Source organism: Bactrocera oleae, chromosome 3, assembly GCF_042242935.1.
Source record: "Bactrocera oleae isolate idBacOlea1 chromosome 3, idBacOlea1, whole genome shotgun sequence".
Classification (NCBI taxonomy): domain Eukaryota; kingdom Metazoa; phylum Arthropoda; class Insecta; order Diptera; family Tephritidae; genus Bactrocera; species Bactrocera oleae.
Genome location: NC_091537.1, coordinates 86,904,036 through 86,930,522, shown reverse-complemented (window position 1 = coordinate 86,930,522; position 26,487 = coordinate 86,904,036). Strand labels below are relative to the sequence as shown.

General features: G+C 33.5%; 1 protein-coding gene across 1 annotated transcript in view; it reads left to right on the top strand.

The window, feature by feature from the left end:
- Positions 1–10,690: 10,690 nt before the first annotated feature.
- Positions 10,691–26,487, top strand: part of LOC106615022 (uncharacterized) — a 53,683-nt gene continuing 37,886 nt past the window's right edge. The window contains exon 1 of the mRNA XM_014231042.3: positions 10,691–11,752. Within this exon, the coding sequence (XP_014086517.3) occupies positions 10,917–11,752 (836 nt within the window). The 5' untranslated portion in view covers positions 10,691–10,916. The remainder of the gene's footprint in view (positions 11,753–26,487) is intronic.

Sequence of the window (26,487 nt, the reverse complement as noted above, 5' to 3'; positions counted from 1 at the left end):
CACACACACACAGAGACGTTGTTGTAGCAAAATGTACGCGCGTTAGTAGCGCAACCGAGCAGAAGCCTGTATGCGCCTAAAAGTGCGCTAAAAAAGTTCATTTCATTTGGAGTTTTGCTGCAGTGCTCGCACTCGCCACTTTTGGTTGCGTGCAACGCAAGGCGTTGCTAGCCCACAGTTCCTACCAAACGTTGGGATTGTGCTCCGCTTTTGTTGTTGTACTTGGCTTTGTTGTTGCTGCGCCCGGCATTGTTGCTGCTGCCGCTTTGCACGAAAATTGCCACAACACCCCAGAGCAAGAGTTTTACGCGATTTAGGTGCCTAAAATAGTGCCATACAATAACAGCAAGGGGAAACTACTGTAGAACAACAACAAAAACCAACAACAATGAAACGGTTTTTCGTGCAACACCATGCCCTCATATGAGCTCCACTTTCTGCTTAACAGGCGCGCCCGCTTTTATGTTGATTGCTGCTGTTATAGTTCTTGTTGTTGATTGTTGTTTTTTTTCGGCAGCACGTCGTTGCATGCCAGCATTGTTTGCACATTGTGCAACACTAACGACGTGCTCATACTTCCTCAGTTCGGCAAGAGTGGGGCTCTAAACGAAAACAAAGAAAAAAGCACACATGTGAGCAAGGACTCAGCCGCCGAGGTAAGGCATTGTGCTGGAGTGCTGGTGTGCTGGTGCCCTTCTGTTGCACGCGCTGTAGTCCGTTGCTGCATTAAACGGGAAAACAAAGCACGCACTTAAGTTTGAAGCATGCTAAGCGTTGTTTAGTACTTCGCGGCTTTTGTTGTTGCTATTGTTTGTGTGGCGTTATTTTGTTTGTCTCGCTTTCGTCGACAAAAATAACCGAGAGGCAGCGAAAACAAGTAGGTATTTATTTTTTTCGGTAACAGCAGTAGGCTTAGTGGCCTTGGCTGTTTTTTGCTGTAATTATTGTGCTTTTCGAAATGATTGCCAAAGTTCAAGAGGTAACATGTTCGATTTTGTTTTAAGATATATTTTAAAATTGCAGTCGTCGTTTTTGGGAAGAGTTTTTACGTAAATATTTGAAGCTTTGTGCGCTAGAAGAAGAGCTTTCTAAGCTTTTCTGCCGGTAATTGAAACTTAAATTCTCTATTAGAAGATTCCATAGAATTGTGAATTTAGAATATGGAGCAGCTGAGCTTTTGGAAGTTTTCACATTAGATGACACAAACCTGCAATATTTATAGAAAATATATAAGGTATATGAAGTGTTATATTAAGACTGTGGCTCAGGTAATTTTAAATAATGCGTTTGGTTAAGGAAAAAGCTCTCACTTAACCATTTGAAATACTTTTGTTGTAAAATGTAAAAAAGAAATAAAGCCGGGCTTTTGAAAGCTTTCACATTCATCTGCTGCTTTTCTGCTCAATAAAATATTATATTTACATATATTCTGGATGTATGTAGATGAGAGCTTTTAGCTTTAAGCACATTGGATGACTATGGCAAATATATGCCCAAAATTGCATATTTTATATCTTAAAAGCTTTCACAATCGTCTCCTTTATATTCTAGATGTATGTAGAGAGCTTTAAGCTTTAAGCACACTAGATGACTATGGTTATGGCAATTGTCGAGTCTTGATCTGTCAATGATTTAAGAGAGTAATTAAGCTTTTAACATTTACATTGCTTATGAATGAGTAGCGAAAATATTACAATCTCTTGATTGACGGAATGCGAACAATAAAAAGATACAAACTCCAAAAGCATTCAGTTTCTAAAAGCTGTGCATCCAAAGCTTATTAAAAGCTCAATTAGAAACTTTTTTAATTCTATTCAATGCAAAATCTAATTAGGTTGTACTGAACAAATCTTAAACAATATGTCGTCAATATTTTCAGTATCTATGGTGTACTTATACAAGTAGATATCTTCCTATATTTTCTGAGAATCTTTTTTCTTTAACCAAACTTATAGTGCGAAGTAGCATTTCTGTTTTTAAAGGAGAAAGGAAGGAAAGGAAGGTCTTCGATATAAAAATATATCATAGTTCGATAAAAAAGATATTAAAACCGAGATCCATTTGGTAACAACAAAATTATTTTATTTATTTTTTATATTCGTAGAAACATCATTTTTAGTTCCCGTTATTGCTATTGCAGTAAATCCAGAACTTAAAAATATGCTTTAAAGAACATTGACCAATGGAATGTGGACTTATTTACGAACTCCTTTTAGAATTCCTTTCTCAGCCTAAGATTATGGTGCATTACTCATCACTGATTAAATTTGACCTGAATAAGCTTGATAAAAGTTTTAATATATAATTAGTTTAAAACTTAAAGCTTGCTTCGGTGTAAATTGTTACAAAGAATTTGCAGCAAGTTCATGTTTTCTTTGAATGGGGTAAACTTTTTATGGGCTTACTAGATTTGTTGTTGTTGAAAACAACTGGAGGCTGTAGCACAGCCAGATTATCTAAAAATATGCATGTAAACACAAAAGTGGATAATGATGGCCAACATTTAATGGCTGTAAGACAAAGAGAAAATAAAAGCAGTAGCAGACAGTGGGTAGTCCAAAACCATCGCGATAAAATGAAAACAATAATACGAGACTAAAAGTATTTATAGAAACTCCATAATCTTGTTGTGAAAATAAGAAAAAGCTTACAGAAGCTCTTAGCATTGTAATTGCCACTTTTTACTCTCGTGTCAGCCTTTCGCTGCTGATTTCGCTTATGCCTAACAATGTTTTCACTTAAACGCCACGTGGTCGTTATGCATTTTTTCTTAATCGTTGATTTGCTTTAATGCAAATCGTATTGTTTTCGCCTATTTTTAAGTGTTTTCATTGTACTATGTATTATCTAACAAAAGCGGCGTAAAGTGTATCGTCGAGAAAGGGCGCAAATTACGCAAAACCAAATGAAATGAGAATACCAAAAACAATAGTTTGGTGGCTTTGACACTGGTCGCAAAGAGCTTTGACAATGACACTGGCAGAGGTTTATAAACCGCAAAAGCGTAAACAAATTTTGAAGCACACTTATTGGCGTTCAAAAGTGCAGCATCAAAATTGTGGTGCAGAGCGTTTGGCAAAAGTGGAGATAATCTTGTTTTTTTGTTGGTGATTGAGTTGTTGGCGGAATTTAGTTCGTTAGAGGAGATTTAAATATTTTTTTATTTTTATATTCTCATTGAATAGTAAGCTTTAATTATTGAGAAATAAAATAATGATTTACTATGTATTTCACGGCAGACATTTGGATCAGTGCTCTCGGAGGCATTATAAAGTTTTGGAGCTAAATCATCAATTTGGATTGATTGATCCAAAATCGGATTTTTCTGATAAGAAAGTAATTTTCTTTTGAGCCATACTGCAAGGTTTGACCATTCGACGACCTAAATAGTGTATTTTGCTCATCAATGTAGCTCCATCGAGTTGCCTGAGATTGTAAAAATCATATACATGTACTTTGGATTCGATGGCTTTGAATAAGTCATGGAGCATCACTGGTAAGGTTAACGAAAACACTGATGGCTGAATGAGTTTACGATTTCAAGTATGATAGTCACATAGTAAAAGAAAAACTCAAGTACAAGTGATTATTTCTTTGTGACTCACAAAGCTTATAGATATGGATAATCAGATCTTTTAGATCGCCGGAGGGCTTTAATCCAACCACAAATTTGTTAATGAGGCTAATTTCAATTCCATCTATAATATAACTAAAACAGGACAGTTGAGAAGAAAGTGGCTAGATGCTTCCACCTTGCCTTCCGCCACATAGCTTTGGCAATTACAATTCGACAAGATTTGTAGTCTCATCGCATGTGACCCTATTACCTGATATCCAATGGATATAGTAGCATATTCATACCATAAACTTAAGTTTAGTTATGAAATTTTATTGTCCGCTATTCAGTGTATATAGTAATATACTCATACCATAACGTCGAGTTTATTGGCCAGTTTGATTAACAGTCAGGAAAGGCTAGACAAAAATTGTTTTGCTCAATATCCAGAAGCTCGAGTTTATTGATGAATTCGGTAATCGAACAAGAAAGACTCAAAAAAATTGCATTGTCCGATACCCAGAGTATATAATAGTATATTCATACCATAAACTCGAGTTTATTTATCAGTTTGGTGACTAGAATCATGCTCACATGTCTTATATTATAAAAATGTTCTTTAACTTGCCTTAAACAACTCTCTTTTGATGTTCATAAATATGCAACACTCTTCTGAGACGAAATTTTTAAACTCAGATTTTCCGATTTCGATGATAATACAGTTGCTCTTAAACTTTAAATCTTAAATACGACTTGGTGTCGTATATTGATAATGCTCTACTTTTGTTTTGCTACTTTTTTTTATTGAATGTATTATGGTGATAGTGCAAAAAAAAGTATACATAAATCTCAAGTAAGAATGTTTCGAAAAATGTTATCTAGTCTAAAGAGTATCCGTGATTGATATTTTCGAATACAATTATTATATATATATCGATATTTCGGACTAAAATAGATGATGTCTTTGGTATTATATAATTTAACAAAATATCGAATTTTTTCCACCCTAACTGCCTTTTAAATTGAAACATTGGTGGCCGAGGGAGATAACCCGTCTCAACCGACTAAAGCGTATGCCCTGTACTCGGGGTACTTCTAGAATCCATCGCTACAAGAATTCTTGAAGATGCTGAATGGTCAGGAAAGCTTAAAGGAACTGCATTCCTGGCTGTCCACAAACAGGCTAACTCAAGCATATATAGTGCTGTTAAAATGTTCAATTTAATGTCAATTACTTTTCCAAGCATTCAATAAAGTCCATTACGAGCTTTCTATAGGCAAAAGCGAAAAGCTTAATTTATTTCACGCCTAAAAATCCACACCTAGCCATAAAAGACGGCGCCTACAAGCACACAAAACATATATGGTATATACTTGTACACACATACAGGGTATATAGAAGTAAAAAACCGGGTGCGAGTTCGAGCAATGTAAGCAAGGGTTCGCGGCAATTAAGCCTAAAGGTGCTTCTATAAAGCGTATTTGGAGCGCAACAGGCGCACGCTGAGATGGCCGAGCAACAGACCGTGCGATCGAACGCTTTGTTTTCGACACGAAAAGCGCCATTCAAAGAAGTCTTTGTTATATATGAGGCGCAGCTTTGTACAAACACACACACACACACAGGAGATTTGAAGGTGCTTGCGCACAAATGACGCAACAAGCAAAATACGAATTTAATCGGCTTAAATTGGTGGCATATGACCCACACTCCGCACTACCGTTATACCAATATACACGAACATTTATAAATACAAAAGCCCGCTACGCACGCTGCAAAGCAGCCAAAGCGACAAACGGGTATTTGAGTGTGGCCAAAAACGAAAATGGTGCCACATAAAATGTTTCGCCACAAACTTTCGGCTTTGTTTTAGATGCTTTGTGCTTTTACCTTGGTGACGTTGCCAATGCCACTAACGTCGGCACCGGCCACCGTCATTGCTGCGGTCGCTATGCCTATCAGGTGGTCGTTGATTGTAGTTTTACTTTGTATGCTGTTGTTGTTGTTGTTGCTGTTGATTTTTCGCTATGTATTATGGAATTCAATTAAAATACACCTTTTGTTGTTGTACAAAAACAAGAAAACTAAAACGTTGACGAACCGAAATGCTGCAATTGCAGCGTACATTAATGGAAAACGCCAACCGCAAAGCCTATTGACCACAAATTTGAATTGCTGCTGTGCGTGTGTGCATGTATATGCCTATTTGTGGGTGTGTTGTCAGTTTGTATATGTGTGAAGAAAAACATTTGCTATGTATATTTGCAATTAAAATGATGCCAAAGTGAGCTGGCGGTACAAGTGGCGGTCAGGTATAGAGTGTTTTGCAGCAAGAAGCTTTAGAGTATATTCATTACGAGGTGTGTTCAAAGGAAAAGGTGAATTTTGATTTCTCGCGGGTTGTGTACTTTTGAAATAATTGGCTCAAAGAATATGTATTTTTAGTTAAAAATGGAATAAAGTGCTCGAAGGCACTTGAAATGTTGAATGTGACACATTTGATGAGTCCACTTAATCTCAAAAACGGGTTTATAGGTGGTACAAGCGCTTTACAAAAGGCCGAGAAGATGTTGATGACGAGGAGCATCCTGGAGGTGCGACCATGTCAACAAGCGAAGAAAACATCGATACAGTGAAAAAAAATTGTTTATAAAAATCGTCGAATAACCATTAAGGAAGTTGCTAAGGATGTTGGCACATCAATCGGCTCACACCACTCAATTTTCTCGAATGTTTTGGTCATGAAACGTGTGTCAGCGAAGTTTGTTCCGAAATTGCTAAATTTTAAACAAAAGCAATGTCGCATTAGTATCGCTCAGGAGTTGTTGAATGACGTCAACAACCACTGCGACTTTTTCAATTCCCAAAACAGATGAAACCAATGAAAGGAAAGTGTTTCGCTGCAATTGATGAGCTGAAGTCAGAATCGAAGAAGGAGCTGATGACCATATCGGAAAGCGCATTTCAGAAGTGCTTCGAAGATTGGGAAAAGCGTTGGCACAAGTGTATTATATCCGAAGGGGATTCATTTGAAGGTTACAAAATAGATATTGATGAATAAATAGTACTTTTCAAAAAAATTCAAAATTCACCCTTTTTTTTGAGCACACCTCGTATATATGTATATATATATATATATTTATATATGTATGTGTGGGCATGAATATGTTATCTGTGTTTATTTGTGGTTACGCTTTAACTCCTTCACATCGCATTTTGGGGTTTTCGCCATGGGAAATATGCAAATTTAATGTTTCTGTTAATGTTGGTTGTCTTCAGTAAGCTTCACCCCTGCCGCTAAGAGTAAAATTCATTTGACTCTGTATTGCCCGTTAAATGCCTCAACACTACTTAATAGCGGCATTTTCGCACACAATTATCCAACTAATTTTGTGTGGCAGAGCAAATGAACTGGTATATCGCTGATTTTCTAAGAAGTTCTTAAAATAACAACTATTCAAACGATTTAAAATTATGTAAATACTTTAATATTATCATCTAATTCACTTTGCGCTTAAATGTAGGCAACAATTACAAGTATATGTACATCTACCATAATTTAAAAGTATAATATGTAAATAGCTATAGTTATTAAATTACATATATTAGGTGGTATTTTTCAACGCCAATATTTAATATGGCAGTCTAGTATTAGCTAACAATGATTTTGAGCGCCTAGCAGCATTCAATATACCATAAATCATTTAATTGTGTGTAAAGACATAAAATAAATATTTCTTAGTTAAATGAATTTGCAAATGGCCTTTTACATGACCATGCTTTTAAGGCTTGAATTTATTGGATATTGGAAGTTGATATTGTTCATCATAGATCAAGAAAACAACGTGAAAATGCCTCGCAATGTTTTGAGAATTTTAGTCGCTATTTGGATGTGTTTTGTCTTAGTTATTTTCAATATTACGCTTTTGAAAGATCTGATGTTTTCTAGTTATTATGTATCTCAGTTTGAAAAAGAAAAAGAGTTGTTTCAAGCTGTACTAAAACAGCAAGCATATTTCAACACTCCCGATGAGACTTTTAAGAGTATTGAAGTTTTTGTTCGGTCGTGCTAAAACAAGGAAGCTTAATTGAGAGGAAACTGCAACAGATGTATGACTAGCAGTTAACATTATAAACAGAAGTAAGATTATGAGGTTAAAAGTCTATTTCATGCTGCTAAAGCCTAAAACTTAAATATAAAAGGATGAGGAGATAAAAATTCCCTCGTCTAAGTCTAAATCTGGGTAGAGAATAGCCTACTTATATATCTATGGTTGTGGTTATGCTTTAATAAGAGTCTTAAGCATTGACTTTGGGTATTTTTCTCCTCCCGCTATGCACTCAAGACTTGATGTTTCAACTTTGAGTCGATTTCTTAGACCAATTGGCCCACATTGTTATTGTGTCCAACTCACGTACAAAGAAGAACTTGAAATATCTTAAAATTAACCGTTTATTTTTTGTATTTTTTTATTTCAATTTCGCATACTTACTTATCGTTTGTTTGTAACAACTAAAATTAATCGATATAGTTATAGAGCTATGTATAAAAAAATGACCGGTGTTGAGTTGAATTATGGCTGACTGCCTCGTGTCGGCCCGTTGGAGCGATAATTTGAGTAAAAATTAAGTTAACGTGATAAAACTTAGTACACATGTACTTGTTCTCGCTACTTATAAACTTATAAAGTGCTATAAATAAACCAAAAATAACTGTAGTTAAGCATAGAGTTCGAAGTATAGAGTGCAATTCGTGGTTTAAAAGTTTTAAAAAAAAAGTTAAAAAGTAAGTTTAAAGTGTACATTTGACAAATTACTAAAGTTAAGTCGACCAGAGAACAAGTGTTTCTAGCATCTTCCCATATTGTGAAAACAGATTAAATCTCGAAAACTGATATTATGAATATATGTAGTATGAAAATAGGCGGATATCGGACTCCAAACACGACTATTCATTCACTTTATAGTATATAAATCAGACAATAATGAATCAATCAGAACAAAACTTTGCAGAAATAGCCTAAAATTATGCTACCTTTTTCCAAAAAATTGTTAAAATCGAACTATGATTTTTCAATAACGGATAAATTAGTCGCAGTGTCTATAGCTGACTTTTTACTGAAAGTTTTTTACCATCTTTGAGATAAAATATTGAAATTCAAAGATAATCTTTTCCTGATAATAATGTGTACTTCTGTCAAAAATTGGTAAAATCGGGTCATTACAATACATCTCCTAGTCCCCATATAGCTAACATAAAGAATTTCAAACATTCAAATCGTTGACTTTATACCGCATATATCGCTCAAGATGTAAAATATCTTAGCAAAATTAAGTGAACTCATAATGTCGGATATATTATAGTTAAATACAAATAGCTTGTGATACCGGTCCTCTAACTATGTAATGATAATAAAACTTTGATTGAAAATGATGGAAATTTGTAGGAACCTAATGAGTGAGAATTTCGTAAGACCATGAAATTATTTAATTAACCCTAAAATATACTGTCATTATGTCATTTCAGGAACTCCACGAACTTTTGATTTAGTTCGAGTATTCTCATAATATAATTAATTTCTATTTCTATACTTTTCAAGCAAATAATTAATTAACAAATAACGTTTTAAGATTTTGTACTAAACATGCTTCATGCATAATTATATTGGATCCATAAATACGACTATTTGTTGTGTAACCAAAAAATTGAGAACATTAGTAAATTCTCAAATGTTTACACAACTTTCTCCGTCCAATAAAATATAAAAATACTTCGATTAAGTGAAAATTGCAATTTAATTAGATTTTCATGCGTAAGTGCCGATGCCAGGGGCGAAGAGAAAAATAAATAGAATAACGAAAAATAACGAGTATTGTCGTTGAAAACAGCTAACGGAAAGAATTTAGGTCAAAAGCAGTACTTGTTATGTACAACAACAAACTATAAAGTACGACGTACAACAACAAACAACTACATTGGAAAAAAAAAACATAAACAAAACGGGTGTGAAACAACGAAGCTGTATAGTTGATATTCAAAAAATTAATAATAGTAAAAACAAGAAAAAATCGTAATTTCGGCTGCACTTAAGCTAAAAGGTTTCCATACAAGAATTTGATTTTGATCGATAAGTTTGTATGACAGCTATATGCTATAGTGGTCCGATATAGGCGGTTCAAACTTGTTGAGGTGGAAAGGATGTGAGCAAAATTTCAGATCGATATCTCAACCACTGAGGGACTAGTTCGTGTACAAGTATATACAAAAAGACAGATGGACCTGTCAAAATTGGCTTAGCTCGATATGCTGATTATTTATATATATGTATACTTTATAGAGTTTCCGATGTTTCCTTCAGGGTGCTACAGACTTCGTGGGAAACTTAAAATACTTTGTTCAGGGTATACAAATAAATAAATAACAGTAAAAAAAAACAATCAAAAACTATTCTTCCGAAGTTCCGAATGCTCGTATTACGCAGCTAGTAGTAAATGCTAAACGAGTATATACATACATACATAAGCAAATGTACATACTAATATAAAGTGCTAATTGGCTGGTAAATGATGACGTTGCATCAACTGAGACGCCTTTAAAGAACCGTTAAGCGATGAGCGGAGATACACACGACAAGCGCACTTTGGCGGCTACTAGCTTAGATCGCTATTAAAACTGGAGCAGTAGAACGCTTTTTAAATGTGTATATGTGTGTGTGTATTTGTAGCGGGTACTGTACGAATGCTGCACGAGCTTTAGCAATTAGCACCTGACAAGTGGATACAGCATTACTACTCGTTCTACATACAGTTTAGGTGTGTGTGTGTATGAGTGAAATAATTGATAATTGCCTGAGCATGGCGGGCATGTGATGATTGTTCTAGATACAACTAGCAGCGATGATATTTTGAGAATCGAAGATTGGTGGAATCATTTACATATTTATCAGAGCTTACTCTTTCAAATACTTTCTGAAAGATTTTTTTCAAGTATTAGCATGTGGGTACTTACATATGTATGTGTAGCAACTACCTGTATGTATGCATGAGTGTTGTCGCAGGTTGTCAGCCACTTGAGGAAACAAAGTTCGCCACAAGATTTTAGGACAGTTACAATCCGGCACTCAGGCTGTACGGTATTAAACAGTAAAGTCAATTTAGTTTAGTGCGAAAGAAAAAAGAGTGAAGTAAAGAATCACATGTAACGCGTGGTTTGCGGTGCGCGTGAGATGAAAAAAAATCAATTAAATTAACAAAAAAAAAAAAAAAAAAAATAAACTTAAAAAGTTTTCAGAACTACAAAAAAATATTTAAAGAGACAAAAAATAATATAAAAGTGTTCGAAGAAAATTTTTCCAAAAAATGTTGCAACCAACAAACAAGTTTACAACACATTTAAAATCCACCGGCGGATGTCTCCTCACACTGTTCGTTTTAATATTTGTATTTTCCATTACCACCTTGGCTTTCATGGAAGTGTTGCAGGACACAAAGAGCGCTGAAAGCAATAAGAAGGCACAAGAAAATGAAATTAATGAAGAAAATGAGGTCAACGCCACAGTGGTCAGAGTATTAATGAGTGCCAACGATCAACGAGTGTCAGCAAATGGTGAAAATGTCAGGAAATTTTTGCTTGTCAATATAGAACGAGAAAATGATACCGAAACACTGTTGACAACAACAATAAAAGAGCAGAAACAACAATTACAACACCAACAATATAAACGCGATGTAGGCAATACAGCAGATAATCAAAATAACAGCAACCAAAGTACCGTTAAACAAGGTTACTACGAAGAACAACAACCGGTACTCGTACATGCCGAAACTCTGCCCACGCTTGGTGCGCCGCCAAGCGCTTATCAGGATACCTATTATGCGCGTCCCGGCTCTGTGTACGATGACGAAGAAGAGGATGACTCACAGGAGAGCGCCGATGGTTATCCTTATGAGCAGCGACCAGCAGCTGGTTATTATGGCGATGATAATGACGATCGTAATGCTGGTGAAGAGCGTGTTGGTGGTGAAGCGGAGAGTGTTAGGGGTGAGATGGAGAGCGTGGGTGAGGGACGTGCTGCAGGCAACTCTGCTTATGACTCATACTACAGGCAATGGCATTACGCGACACCAGCACCGGTACAGCGACCGAATGGCGGTTGGGAGGTCGGTGGTAATCGGCAGTTGCAGAATGCCGAACGGTAAGTGAGAAATTAGTGTGTGTTGGTTGGCGATTGTGCGGAAAATGAGAAGACGAGAAAGAGACAGAAAGAAAGATAGAGAGGGAGACTGAAAGAGTGGGAGAGAAGAAGAGAGTTAGATAGAGTTAGCTAAAAGTTCTTCCAAGCAGTGAGTGATATTTAGTAGAGTGATAGTTTCCCACCTTTCGCTAATTATTAAGAGTTGAATGGTGGATCGTAGTATGATTTCACTTAAAAAATTATCAAAATTTAATACAATATCTGGCAAAATCTTCATCGAATTATAGCAAATATTTGAAATTGTATTAGTTTTTTTTCAAAATTTGTTGGTTTATTTAAGAAAAACAAGCACAATAGTATTGTTCAGAGTATTGCCCATCTGAAGCAAGTTCCAGCCCAAAATAACTGATTTTTGATACGCTGTTTCGATGTGAATCGTATTCCAGTGATAGTGTTCTGCATCGACCAGAAAAAATGGTAGTCAGAAGGGACAAGGTCTGGGCTATAAAGCGGCCGAGGCAAAACTTCCCAGCCGCTGTTTTCCAAATAGTTTTTAGCCGTTCGCAGCACAGTTCGGTCGCAAAAACGATTTCTTTTGGTAATGTTCTTCGTCTTTTAAGAGAAATCACCACTTTTAAATCGTGCAAATCAACTTTCGCTCAGCTAGACCAGGAAAGGTTTGTAAGGGTCTTATGATCTAGTATATAGGAGTTTTTAGGTATCACTACAGACCGGTGTCCTAAGCAGTCCAAGTGAGACCCTCTCAGGATCGACCTCTCTCAACCTAAGCTAATTAGCTGGATCATGTTCACCATAAACTTCCACCAAAATACGATCACATTGGGCTGAAGTTTTCTTTATTTTAAAATTATAAAGAAAAACTCTCCGTAAAAGTATTTTTTCAAGCACAAAGTTCGAAATATTCGAATGAAAAAAAATAATATAATAATTAAAAAATTATTTTCAAGTAGCTTTTTGTGATTAAAAATATTATAAATTCGGGTCTGAAAAAAATCATCTTATGACTTTTTCAAAAACCCGTTCTACATCTCTTTAAATAATCTTTAAGAAGAGAAAATTACAACAACACATCCATAGGATTCAAAAAACCAGCAACAATTCTTTCAACCACGCAACGAAACAACAGTGGAGGCATTAATTAATAAGCAACATAATGTTGCAGGTTATTAAACATTGCGGCTGCGAGCACGAAAAGCAGTTAAGCCATATTGCCACACAATGGTTGTTGTTAAAAGTTATACTGCTATTAGAAGAGTAGCAATAACGTCTTCTAGCTGTTGCACATACTATAAAACTGCAGAGTTGTGGCTATTTTTGTTGTATTTTCATTCTAAGTTAATGTTGCTGTTGTTGTTGCAGCGTATTCATTTCTTATCCACGTCTTGTGTATTTATGATTTGTGCGTGCGTTATAAAGCAATTAGCAGCTGTTTTGTTGCCACCAAGCGCTTGCAACACATGTTGCAACATTAGGACTGCATAGAACCAACTAGTATCTACTCCTATGCGGCAATAAAATCGTCTACAAACGCACGCATGCTTGTGTCGCATGTTGACAACTTCGCAATGTGGCTGCAATTCGTGCTTGCCACAAATGCAACAATGCAAACTAATTTCATTTGAATACGCATACACACGCATCTAAATTATACACAAATATAATTCCATTGTTGCCACCTATATTCACCTATGTTGCATTTACACGCCCCTTCTAAATATTTCCGTTATTTCGCGTACTTGCAACACAATGTTGCTAGTGCGTGCCACTGACGTTTGCATGTCTGTGCGCCACGGCGACTTTTGTTTATTATTATGAGTTCACTTGCTTCAACTTTTGTTGTTGTTTTAGTTTTGTTATTGTTTGTTATTTCTACAGCACTGCCACATAGTGTCTGTCGCATAATAGGTAAGCAAATAAAAACGCATACACACGCATTGCTTACTACAATACATTGTTGCGACCACATAAATTTATGATGTGCATACATGTTGCATGCTTCATGTTGGATTTCGCTCGCATTACAATTGTATACACCCACTCTTGTGGTATATAGGTGTGCGTGTGTGTTGAGCGTAAAATTTCGTGAAGAAGAGTACTGGAAGTAGTTGTTGTTGTTGTAATGGCAGTATACCTTCCTGAATTAATTTTTCCGATTTGCTGCCGAGAAGATAAGCCTTGACCAATTTCGAATCTGGGTCCTAAGCTCCACTGACGAATAAGGACTGAGAGCCAGTGTTCATCCCGACTGTTGTGAGATCGATTATAAGTGTAAGCTCTTCACCTCGTTCCCTCGTCTGTGCTAACAGAAAACTTAATAAACCCAATTGACCATTAAAGGGTATGCAAACTTATTCCAGAACAAGTAAATCGAATAATTTCTAATGAATTTCCATGAACAAAATAAAAATGTCCTTGATGGCAACCGGAAGATGGCGATATGGCTTTAGATTTCTTCGACTTCACAGCTTCTCTCAAGAATGTTCAAAAGAGCCATCTATGAAACCATGTGTCTATCATTATTCATGAAAGTCCGATGAATAATTAAAAGGGTGGTGTTCTCCATGTAACCTCTTGCTACAAAAGGTGAAGCTTCACTCCTATCTAAGTTGTATGCGTTGACTGTCTCTTAAGTAGATATAGAATAATGATCTGATGGAACCATGTAGTGATAGTATAAAAAAGTTCTTCTTTGCTTCAATAACATATTTCACGAATTTCTTGTCATTTATTTTGGGAAACGTATTCTACAGGGTACAGTTAATCATGACGCGTCCGTACCTTTACCAGTGAAAACTTTTCAAACACATCTCTCGCATATGCATATAATTTACATATCACATACAAAATAATCTTAAAGTTTATATGTCACTACTCGTTCACAAACCTAGGTTTGTCTTACGTGTTTTCAAATTTCAAGCAAGTGCTATTACTAAATACATATAAGTCGGGCTGTAGCTGGCAAAGTTATGGAAACTGCACTGTAAGTATGAAAAGTTAAAGATTTTGATTCATATTTTATGGTAGATTTAGAAATTTATAGATGAACGGGTTTTTTTTCATGTGGTTTTCATGTAGAAATCAAAGTGGACTCGCACGATCTTGGAGGCCACGCTACAGGACCACGATGCGAGGTAATGCGCTCACAAAAAGTTTTCTTCAATAAATGGATTGTTTAGTTGGCTGTATGGTATGTAGCGCCGTCTTGTTGGAACCAAAGGTCACCCACATCAACATTTTTCAATTCAGGCATGAAAAAGTTATCATGGCTCTATAGCATACTCCATCGACTGCAGCATTAATGTTGGCTTCATTTTTGAAGAAATATGGTGAAATAATTTTCTCTGTCCATAGAGAACTTTATACATTGATTCTTTGAGGATGTAATCTCGTCTCAATGGTTTGTGAATAATGATCACGCAAAATGCGACAATTTTGTTTATTAACGTAACCATTCAACGAAATTTTTCTTGTGAAAATCGGGTTGAATGGCCACCACGGCAGCAATAGCGTCTTCGATGCGCACTGTACGGTGTCTTTGAGGGTGCGCAATATATACAAGAATAAACGAAGTGGGAAACCGATCCATGGTTGCTCAAATTACCGATAGGAGTAAAAGAGGAAATTAATCATCTTCTTACGTCTTCTCGAAGCTCTCCATTTACACATTCTTTACCTTTGGTCCGGTTGGGTTGTATGTTCTTATTCGGGTCTCCATAGGTTATAAGTTTGTTTTGCAATGCTAAATAAACCTGTGTATGTCTTTCATAAAAAATATTATAATTTATTACAAATATTTGAGTTAAGTTCCTCTGGTGTATTGTGCCGTTCCCTCTTTTACATTACTTCGTCCAACCTAAGTGCATTAAGGAAGCCTACCAACGCAACTGGGCTAATGGACGTGTATAGATGCGCTAGTGTTTCTTCCGGGGTTTTATAGTCAAAAGTATTCTGTCAAATAGATTTCCAGCTTGTAAATATGAACTTTAATCTGCGGTGGCAGTTATACAATGCTAAAAGCTTTCAGTGTTTGTCTCTATGGATGATAATTATTTGTCTGTCTGAAGCTTTGGAAGTTGTAACTTTCCAGAAAGTGAGAATCCAAACATGTATAGTCAGTAAGCGTTCGTTCTCGGCTTGTCTTTTTCCTGAAGCTCATCTTTGAAAGTGTTTGGACTTACTGCTAAGGAAATGTTCCGGACTTATCAGCTTAGCGGCTGCCGCTTTCTTAGCCTTTGTTAGTAATCCCTTCTCATTTTAAGATTAGCCCATGAGTCTCATATGTGAGGATTTGAGAGACACTTTAGACTTGCTGAAATGCTTCGGGTTTATTTTATTAAGAAACGAACGCAATGATATTTTCCATAATGGTTTGAGCAAAATATGTAAAATCTAAAAGCGATTCAAATATTTAATATACAACTTCAAATACCTAAATAGTATTTTTCAACAATTTTCTTAACTAACTAACATAGTTTTAAATTCATTGCACGATTTTTAATAAATTATAAACTCATAAATGTGCAAGTAAATTGCATTGCAAATGTATTGATTGTATTTATTAAATGTAAAGCAATTTAGATGTCATATAAAACTTTTTGCACAAACACACATGTAATTTTATACTTTCAGTAACTGTGTAATTCAGTATAATTAACTACAAATTAAATTGCCTTAGTGCACATATACACCCATAAGCGTATTGACTTATGTCTGTGTGCAGTAAAACATTTGTGAGAAAACTGATACAGAGCCAAATCAGCCATTAGTGACTTGACCAAGGTATAATTAAATGATTTTACAATGCCCAGCAGGAAATGGGAGAAGCATCTTGCAGTTGCTGACTTCGAGCAGTTTTGTGCTAAAACTGTTATAACTTTTAGCTTATCAAAAAAAAAAAAAAAAAGGAATCAATGACGGTCATGCTTTTTTAAAATACATACCAAGCATTTCTCAATTTTTAATTGCGATTTTCTACATAGTATATCGGTAAAAATTTTGTAATTTCAGGGAAGTTAAGAAAATTTCGACATATTTGTTATTATAAACTAATTGACTTTAACCTTAATGAAATATAATTTTTTGTTATTAATTTTTACCCCTTCGTCCGACAATTTTTACCATGGTACAAAAATTGAACAACGCCTTTGTTTAATATTTGTGTTTCCAATGGATTCACGATAGCGAAACCGTTGAAAATGTTGCAGAAGTGTTTGGGGAGTTTACTTTATCACGGGCATAAGTATTTGAGTAGCACAAAGCATTAAGTGAATGGTCGTTGAAGTTATCGAAAACTTGTCTTATGCGAGTCGTCTATATACCTCTGATAATGCCGATAACACAGAAAAAGTCAAAGAAGCAGTACTTGAAAATTGTCGTGTTGGCATTGGAGAGATAGTAGAGGGTCTTAACATTTCTTATGGATCGACTTAACGCATTTGGTTAATGTTTTGGGTATGAAGCGTGTCCAAAAGACTCGAATGCGTGCAAATGTAATTTTTTTCGTCAGTCCGGGTAAATTTTGATCACACGGCATGTAAGAATAGATAAAACGGTTTCAACTACTATTTTGCTGTAAATTAGTATACGAGCTGAATTTTACAAGTAAACAGCTCCAGAAAAACAGCAATACAAGCAAAGTTGGCTCCTCTTATAGCATACTTTTGGAGTAAATTCAAATTTTTTTCACGTGACATGATTGAAATAGCATTTTTGTTTAATTTTATCACAAAAATTGTTTTAAAAGTCACTGAAAATCGAAAATAGCCCGCTTAACATTACTAAAGAAACACCCTGTGAAAGAATTTTTATTTTTCTCAAAATTTTTATAAGTTATCAATTAGTATCAAAGGAGTTAATTTTGTGAAAACAGTAATTTTTGTTTCGGTACTCTGAACCTTAAAGTATGCAATGTCCGAAATTTCATTACTAAAATATATTTTGGGTAGCATATAGTGCCAGTACACTACACTCGCGGTTGATACTAAAAAGTAAAAAGTATTAAGTGTGGTCCATATGTATATATATAGATGTCAATATATTCAAACAACCAGAAAACTTTGTGTTGTAAAAAAGAAAAAGAAGTTAACAAAATTTAATATAAAAAAATATATCAACAGCTGTGCCTACAGAGCTACATAGTGCAGTTTAAATTTTTAATGACTTTTGCCCAAAACTCTATTCCTGAAAATATGCAATATCTGAAATTTCATTTTTAAAAAATATTCTGCGCATCTAACAACATTTATTTTTCTCATTGGTATGCTCTGTATGCATAAAAATTAAAATTATGTAACGCTACCTACATTTAGGCGCAATATTGAATTAATAAAAAACTAAAACTATAAGGAAAGTTCTAAAAGTGATCAAACTAATATTAATTAAAAAGAAATATATGCCTACAGGATTGCATGGTGCAACTTTTATTTTTTTTGTTTGCAACTTTTGTTTAAAATGTTTAGCTTGAATGCATTTAATATCTGAAATTTAATTAAAAAAATTTATTGTGGACACTTAATAGCATTTGTACTCCGTATTAAAAAACTCTGTATGCATGAAAATTAAAATTATGCAATGTTGCCTACACTTAGGCGCAATAATAATGTATTAAAACTACCAGAAAATTTTACGACTGATAGAAGTGACCAAAATAAAATGCATTCAATAAAATATATGAACAACTGTGCCTACAGGGTTGCATAATGAAATATAGACGTATATATAATATACACACCGACAATTGTATGCATTTGAAGAATGCTGGACAAACGCAGGAAACCAATAAACATTTGTAGTCACCAACTTACATAAGTGAACAAACACTATCAATATATACAAGTACGTTTTCCTGCCAGCAGTGACAGCGTTTACTGAAACGTACATCCTCAGGCACTGCAATAACGGCATATTTACTATATTTCCACACACACATATGCAAAGCTGTGTTTATAATTTGATCATACACATATGTATGTATATAAATGCATGTAAATTGACGCCACTTTAATGGTAAAGTCGAACTGTATGAAGCGGAAGTGATTGAGAAATTTTAAATCCAATTAAATTTCACTTCGGAATTGACTGAAATTTCCGTGCGAATAAAGTTTCCAAATAAAAATTGTACATAAGTCAGTGTGCGTCTGCGTGTGTGTATGCGAGTGAACAACTGTATGTGTATTTATTTATTTAAACAAATTTACGTGCATTTGCCGTGTTAAATTTAAATTAACAATTATACAAATGAAGGCAGACACACACGCTTAAGCAAATAATATTTACCTACACATACTTATACATTTATACACATACTTATACATTTATAAGTGTGTGTATTTGTGTGTGTATTAGTTCGTATTGGCATATTCAATGTCAGCCATTGTTCATCAACTCTACGTTGTGTGGTAGCTGTACTTGAATCTTACTGTTCTGTATTTTATTATATACACATTATATATGTATGCATGTGTGTGTATGTTGTTGTTATTGCCTTTTAATGCCGTATCGTGCCATTGTTATAGTTATTATTATTTCAATTATTGTTGTTAGTTGAAAATTTCTTTTATTATTATTATCGTTGTTGTTGCTGTGCAAGCAATTGCTTCGGGCGCCAAGTCTCACTGTCAAGTTGATTACACATAATTGCAGGCTTTTATTGCAAGTGTTGTGGACTGGATCGCACGCATTTGCGGACTTTTATGCTTAACTGTATACTTTTTTGTGTATTTGTGTGTGTGAAATTTTACTACCTTATACATATGCAACCAGCATATGCATACAGCGGAGGCAATATTGTGCATGCGTGCTTGCCCTTATTTAACTGCATTATTTGCAAATTTATTGTTATTGTTGTTGTTGTTGGTTTTTTAACATTGTTGTCTGTCATTAATTTTTGTTAAGTATGTGTAAACAGTTTGCTTGCTTTTTTATTTGCTATATACAATGAATGTTTTCATTTATGCATATGCAAATTTACATATCTGTATAGTGAGTTGGTACAATCTGGCAGCATTGTGAGATCTTTCGTTCACAGTGCTTGCAAAAATTGCAAAAATATTTTAAAATTGGTTTCTGTGTATAAAAAATTATATAAATCATATTATCGTTATCATGCTTTAGAAGCTTCAAATATTTATTTTCACCAGATATTATTTTTTATATAGTACAATAAATATAATTATATATAGTTTCCAGAAATATTGCAAAAAGGTTTCCGCTGAGTGCAGCATCTAGTTAGTGTATACTGCTGAAAATTTCATAGCGTATAATTTTTTTGTCAATTTCAACTAGATCAAACTTCCAATAATGGGTCTTTATGATCTTCAATTTCCAAAAATCTACAAAAAAAATTTGGATGGCAGCTAGAGTGTTAAAATATTTCAGAAATTCGAAAGTCGAAATTTTCATTTAAACTAAGTTGATTTGAATAACACTCATTGAAAAAATATAACCTATGTATAGAAAAATTTAAACATTTTGATTTTTTGTTTTAACACTCTGAATTCACATTAACTTGGCAAATGTGCGCTGTTGCCAATTTTCGTTAACTACATTCAAAGTTTTTATATCCTTATTTACAGTGAAGCTTGTTTCTTTGTATAAGTGGAGTAAATGTCTCTTCTGTATGTATCCAGTTGGTGTAAAATTTCATAGAACTTCCAAAAAAGGGTCTTTATGTGCTTCTATATCTAAAAATTTCTAAAAAATTAATTTGGATGGCTGCTATAGATTTAAAATGTTCTCGAGATTCAAAATCAAATTAAGTAAGCTCATAGCGCCTGAAAATATCCAAAAACTTTTAATACCTCTCGCAATTCACATTTACTTTGGTGATGAGCACTGTTGCCAATTTTATTGAACCTATTTCCATATACGTACATATTTTCAATATGCAAAGATTTTTAATACCTTCCGCTATTCACATTTACTTTGGAAATAAGCGCTGTTGGCAATTTACGTGAACCCTTTTCCATTTATTTATGTGACTAACTTTGCAAACAAATTTATTTAGTGTATTTTAGGTTTTTTTTTTTTGGTGTAATGTGCTATTTCTCCAATAAAAAATTTAATACCAGCAAGTAAGGCAACAATAATTTTTGTTTTAACTTAATAATACTACAAGGACAATAATACTATAAAATCACAAACGAATAATCAGGAATCAAAATTTCTTTACTCCACAATCTGATCATTTAACCTGTGAATCTAGGTTACAATATAGCAATGTCTACAATATTTTGCAAAATTTAGTATTTAAATTTTTTTTCTTAATGACCCTATGTTTTTAATATATTTTGTAATATTGCGAAAAACGTGGCAGCATTATTTAATTTTTTAACAAAGTGGCACCACTATTCCAAAATATATCTGCATTAACCCCATACCGAATACTTTTAGATGAATAGTTAGTAATATTTTTTATATCAAATTTTCAACTATGTGGTAACTCTATTCCTAAATGTATCTTTATTATTGACAAACCGAATAATTTTAGACGCTTAGTTTTTGCCCACAGTTTGTAATATATTAATTTTTGATTTTTAAACGAACTGGCAACTCTATTCAAAAATATATCTACATTAAAGGCACACCGAACACGTTTAGATTAATAGTTTTTAACAATTTTTTAATATTTTTTATTTATATTTTTTAACTAGGTGGCAGTTCTATTCCAAATTATGACTAATTGAAAGCATTCTAAATAGCTTTTCGTTAATTTTCTACAATTTAATTATCTCTTTTTTAGTAATATTTTAGACTTATATGAGTATCTTAGAAAGTATTTCAGAAATAAATTTTTTTCCTGAAATAATGGAGGTATAAAATCTCCAACAGCTTTCAACTTCATATATTCGTTACAGCCATTTTCGAATTTTGCGCACAGAAAAGTAAATCATTAATCACAGCGTCATACATACTATTTGCACGTACTGTGTTCGCATTATCATAAAATCACATTTACTTGCTTATATACCATACATATGTATGAAAAAACGGTAATTATGTGCATGTGAAATAAAAAATATTTCCAGCTGCATATTTACAAATGTGGCTCTGCACGTAAAAATGTTAAAACATATATGTATGTATATAAGTGTATATATTAACTTATATATGTACTATATGTGGAAATATAAATCTTTATTTACATATACACGCAGAAAGTTCTGCTGGTGCACGCTTATTTATTTTTACGCTCAGTTTAATTTTATGCAAATACTCAGCAGATTTTACAAGCACTACGAGTGAACAACAACAATAACCACAATGAAAACAATAAAGTTTTAAGTTGAAATAACAATAGTAAATATGATGATAATATTATTACCAATATGATATGCATTTTAAGCAACTAAGCGTAACAAAACCCACAAACACAACCACTACATACAACCGTTACATTTGCGTGTTTGTATATGTGTGTGTGTATGTATATCATTGTATTCTGCAGCTGTCTAGTTAAGTATTATTTCGACACCTCTGCGCTGCTCAGCCAACCAATTCCCATTGAACTGTCATTATACTTGGCAAGCGTTATGTAAGCTCTGTCGCTGTGGCGTCGCTGCTGAGCGCTTTCAAGTTGCCAAGGACTGCAAGTTCATCCTTTCGCCAAGTGCAGAACAGCTCATCTTGAGCTGACTGACATTGAGTGCGAAATAATGAGTTGCATAAGCTGCATACATTGTTGCTGTGGTAGTTGTGAGGTTAGATGTGTGTGCCTATTTGGATGTATGAATATGTGTGTGTGTGTGTCGCATGTTGCAAGTTGCAGAATTTGTTATACCATATAAAATGCGCTTGAAATAAACTTTCGAAGTGACAGGAGCAAGTGTATGTCTTAGTATGTGTAAATATGTGTATATATGAATTAATATGTATGTAGAAATGTATATGTTTGGAGCTGTCTTCGAGTGTATAAGTTAATTTGGGCAAATCCTGATTTATACTTGCAGCTTATAATTTTGGTAGCACTTTCATGGCATTAAATGCAAATTTTGTATAACTATGTAAATATATCTATATACAGATATATTTAAGTGTATGTACTATGGTGGGTAAGTAAAAAATCGATTATTTTTTTTAATTTTACACTCTGAAAAGATGATGGTAGATACTTTAAAAAATTCTTTCCAAATGGAAACTCTTAATATTATAAGAAAGGTCCTCCAGTTTTCAGTTTCCTATTTTTTCCTTATCATTGAAATGAAAAATTCATATCTCAGCATATAAAATTTGAAAAAAATATTTCGTCTGTTACAGGAAATTGGATTTTCTATAAAAACGTTTGTTACAATTTTTTCACAAATCTCGCTGTTTAAAAGCTATTAAAGGTATCGCAATAATTTATTGTTAGCAAGTAAAAAGAAATGAGGAAAAAGCAAATATATGACTTTAAATAATTAAAGATTAACTTTTAACAGCTTGCTTTTTATATTCTACTCTATATTCCATTTATATTAGGTGCTCATACTTGGAGATCATTTTGTGAGATATTTATCAACCAATTTTTCAGAGAAAAAAGTAAAAAAAAATCGAATTTTTTATACACACCTTAATAGTTACATATGTAGTTTGTTGTCTATACAGTAGTCTAAAGTTGACTCTATTGCATAAATATTTGTTTATGTATTTGTTGTCATATTGCATTTTGTGATTTTCTGGTTCTTTCGTCCGAGTATTTTAATTAATTTGCTTTTATTTGCATTTTTGGCATTTATGTTTGGCAAATGCTTGTGCAGATATCTATATCTCGGGACTAGCCGTTATTAAAGTTTATATAAATTTTTTTTAAAAATATTTTTGGTATTTACTTGGAAGTATTGTATATAAAATTAATATTACTACCAATACCAACATGCTTTCATAGAGGGATTTTCACACACATTTAATATATTTATATATTTAATTTAATATAAATTAATGTATATACAGTATATAATAAAAATATATGAAGTTTGTTCAACAAATAAGTGGAATTTTTGTTTGTTTGAAAAAAATTTTCATTCATTCGTATACATTAAGGTGCTCGCCTTCAAAATAGTCCCCATCGATATTATGCACTTATGACAGCGCTACTTCCAACTGTCGAAGCACTTCTCAAACTCGATATTTGGGATAGTCTTTAACTCTTTCAGCGAATTTTCCATAAAAGTAATCTTTATTTTTAGAAAATGGGAAAAAGTCACGCGGACGGACATCGTTACAGTATTGTTTTTGGCCAAAAATTCACGAACACAAACACGGCTGCAATGAATAAAAAATATGAAAAAAAAAATTTTGAAATTGGAATTTTCAAACTCGCGAAATTTTAACATTTAAAATTCCCGTTATATTCTGTGAAAAACCTGAAATTTAGCAATATTGTATTATACCCTGTACCGCATGTATCTAGTTTATCATGAGCTTTGTAATTCTTAGAAAGACGTTGGCGACACTAGAAAATATATAAATAAATGAAGACGATATTAGTTGATGTAGTTATGGCCGTCTGTTTGTCTGTCTATATATACGCGAACTAGTCCCTCAATTTTTGTGACATTGTTTTTTTGCACAAGTCCATTTATCTCTAAGAAGTTGCTTATTGGTCGGAGCCCACAATATCGAACCACTAAGGATATAGCTGCGATACAAGCTAATCGATCTAAAGCAAATCTTTGTATGGACACCTTTTTTTTTGATAAGATATCTTCAGGAAATTTTGTCATGGTCCATGGTACAATCTTCGCATGAATTGTTTAGAGCGAACCACTATAGTACTCGTATATAGCTGCCATTCAAACTGAGCGATCAAAATCAAATCAATCCTCATAAAATACAAGTATATGTTTTCTTTATCAAGTAACTGTAGTTTAACTTAAAGTTTCGGTTGCTATACCTGTGAATGGTCTAATAGCTTTGGGTAGCGAAGTTAAGGTTGTTATTTGTTTTACGCTTGTTTAAGGTTGTATACTTTAAATGAAAGAGGTCTAAAACAACAATTATTCTGCACTCAAGTTTTTTTTGTAACATTCTTCGTTTGTAAGTTCATTTGACCCTGAGCAATATTATAATTCGGCTACTTTTAATTTCCAATTTTTCCCCCTTGAAAGCAGAACTGAAGCTCTTGATTTAATACTGCATACTCGAATACATGTATTGTGAGTGAATTTCTTTGGTGGAAAAATTCTATAGTCTTGCAAAAAAAAAGTCCTGAAAGTACACTAAATAAATTTATTTACAAAGTTAGTCATATAAATACAGGGAAAAGTGTTCAAGAAAATTGGCAACAGCGCGTATTCCCTAAGTAAATGTGAATTGCGGGAGCTATTAAAAATCTTTGCAAATTGTATATTATTTTTGTATTATATAAAAAGGATAAAGAAAATTGGCAACAGTGCGCATCACCAAAGTAAATGTAAATCACGGTAGCTATGGCAACCTGGCAGTCTCATCAAGTCTATCCAGAAAAAATGCTCTTCAGAACTCTAGATTTAAGAGGTGTTGCTCGAGGCTAGACGTTTCGTAAACGAAATATGGCTTAAGCACCCGACGCAAGTAGTCGCTTTTTCGTCACTTTTATACAGTCCTATCTTCGCGGATCGATAAAATATTCAGAGATTAAATCAATATTTTCAGTAAACAATAATAATATAACAATAATGATAATATTGATAAACACTGGAAACTTTTTTTAACGGTATTTACAATTCCGTACAATATATTGCTTGTGATTTTTTGTAAGTGCAAGTTCTGAGCTTTTGATATGATACGCCAAAAGTTAAATTGTAGTGAATCAAGTATCCTAGATCAATACTTAAATTATATTTTATTTCAAGTTAGAAGTTTTTAAAATAAAAGAAAATAATCTTTGTATTTTTATTTTTTACAAACATTTGTCACTGAGCCATTCGCATTAATAAAATTGGTCTAAACCTGTAAATCGGAACAGGGTAGCATTGATGATGATGGCAATACCATTTTAAAGATATATAGGCATACTCTCTTGTATAGAATTCAACACGCTAACCTTGTTTTTGCATTCCCAGGTAAAATTTATTACAGCGACTAAAGTTAAAGAGAAACGGCGAATCGAAGGCGACTATTATCATGATAATACGAATTAGTAGTGAATAGAAGAGACTTAAAAAAAGGTGTACAATAGGCAGTTTTCTATGATAAGTTTTGTATTTGACCACAGACAAGATTGATCACAGTAAAATTATATAAATAATTTTGCAATTATATTTTAATGATACTCACAAGTTTGTCTCATTAATACTTGCTTAAAATCAAATTCCGGTAGGGTGTACTAATTTTTTCTAAACTTTTTTAATATTTAAGTGGCTAATAAAAAAAAACAAAAATTACAAATTTCAGAAAAACTTTTTCTATGCAGTCATTGAGAAATTCACCTTAATAATAATACATATTCGGAATATTACAACATCATTAATACTTTTCTGAAAGATTACTTCTTGCGATTCTTGCAAGAAAGTTCCTAACTAAACATCATTAAGTATTCTTATAGCCTCTTTTAAATAATAAATATTTTTTCACACGAATTTGTCAACAAAAGCAGAATGAAATAGTGAGTCAATACCAATAACAAATATTGTCAAAATTGTCCAATCAACTAAAAATGCAAACAAATAACACACATCAAGCAAATTTCTGATGAGATCGCAAAAAAAAAAAAACAATGCCCGTAACAAACCGAAATGCTTCAAAACATATCCTGTCGC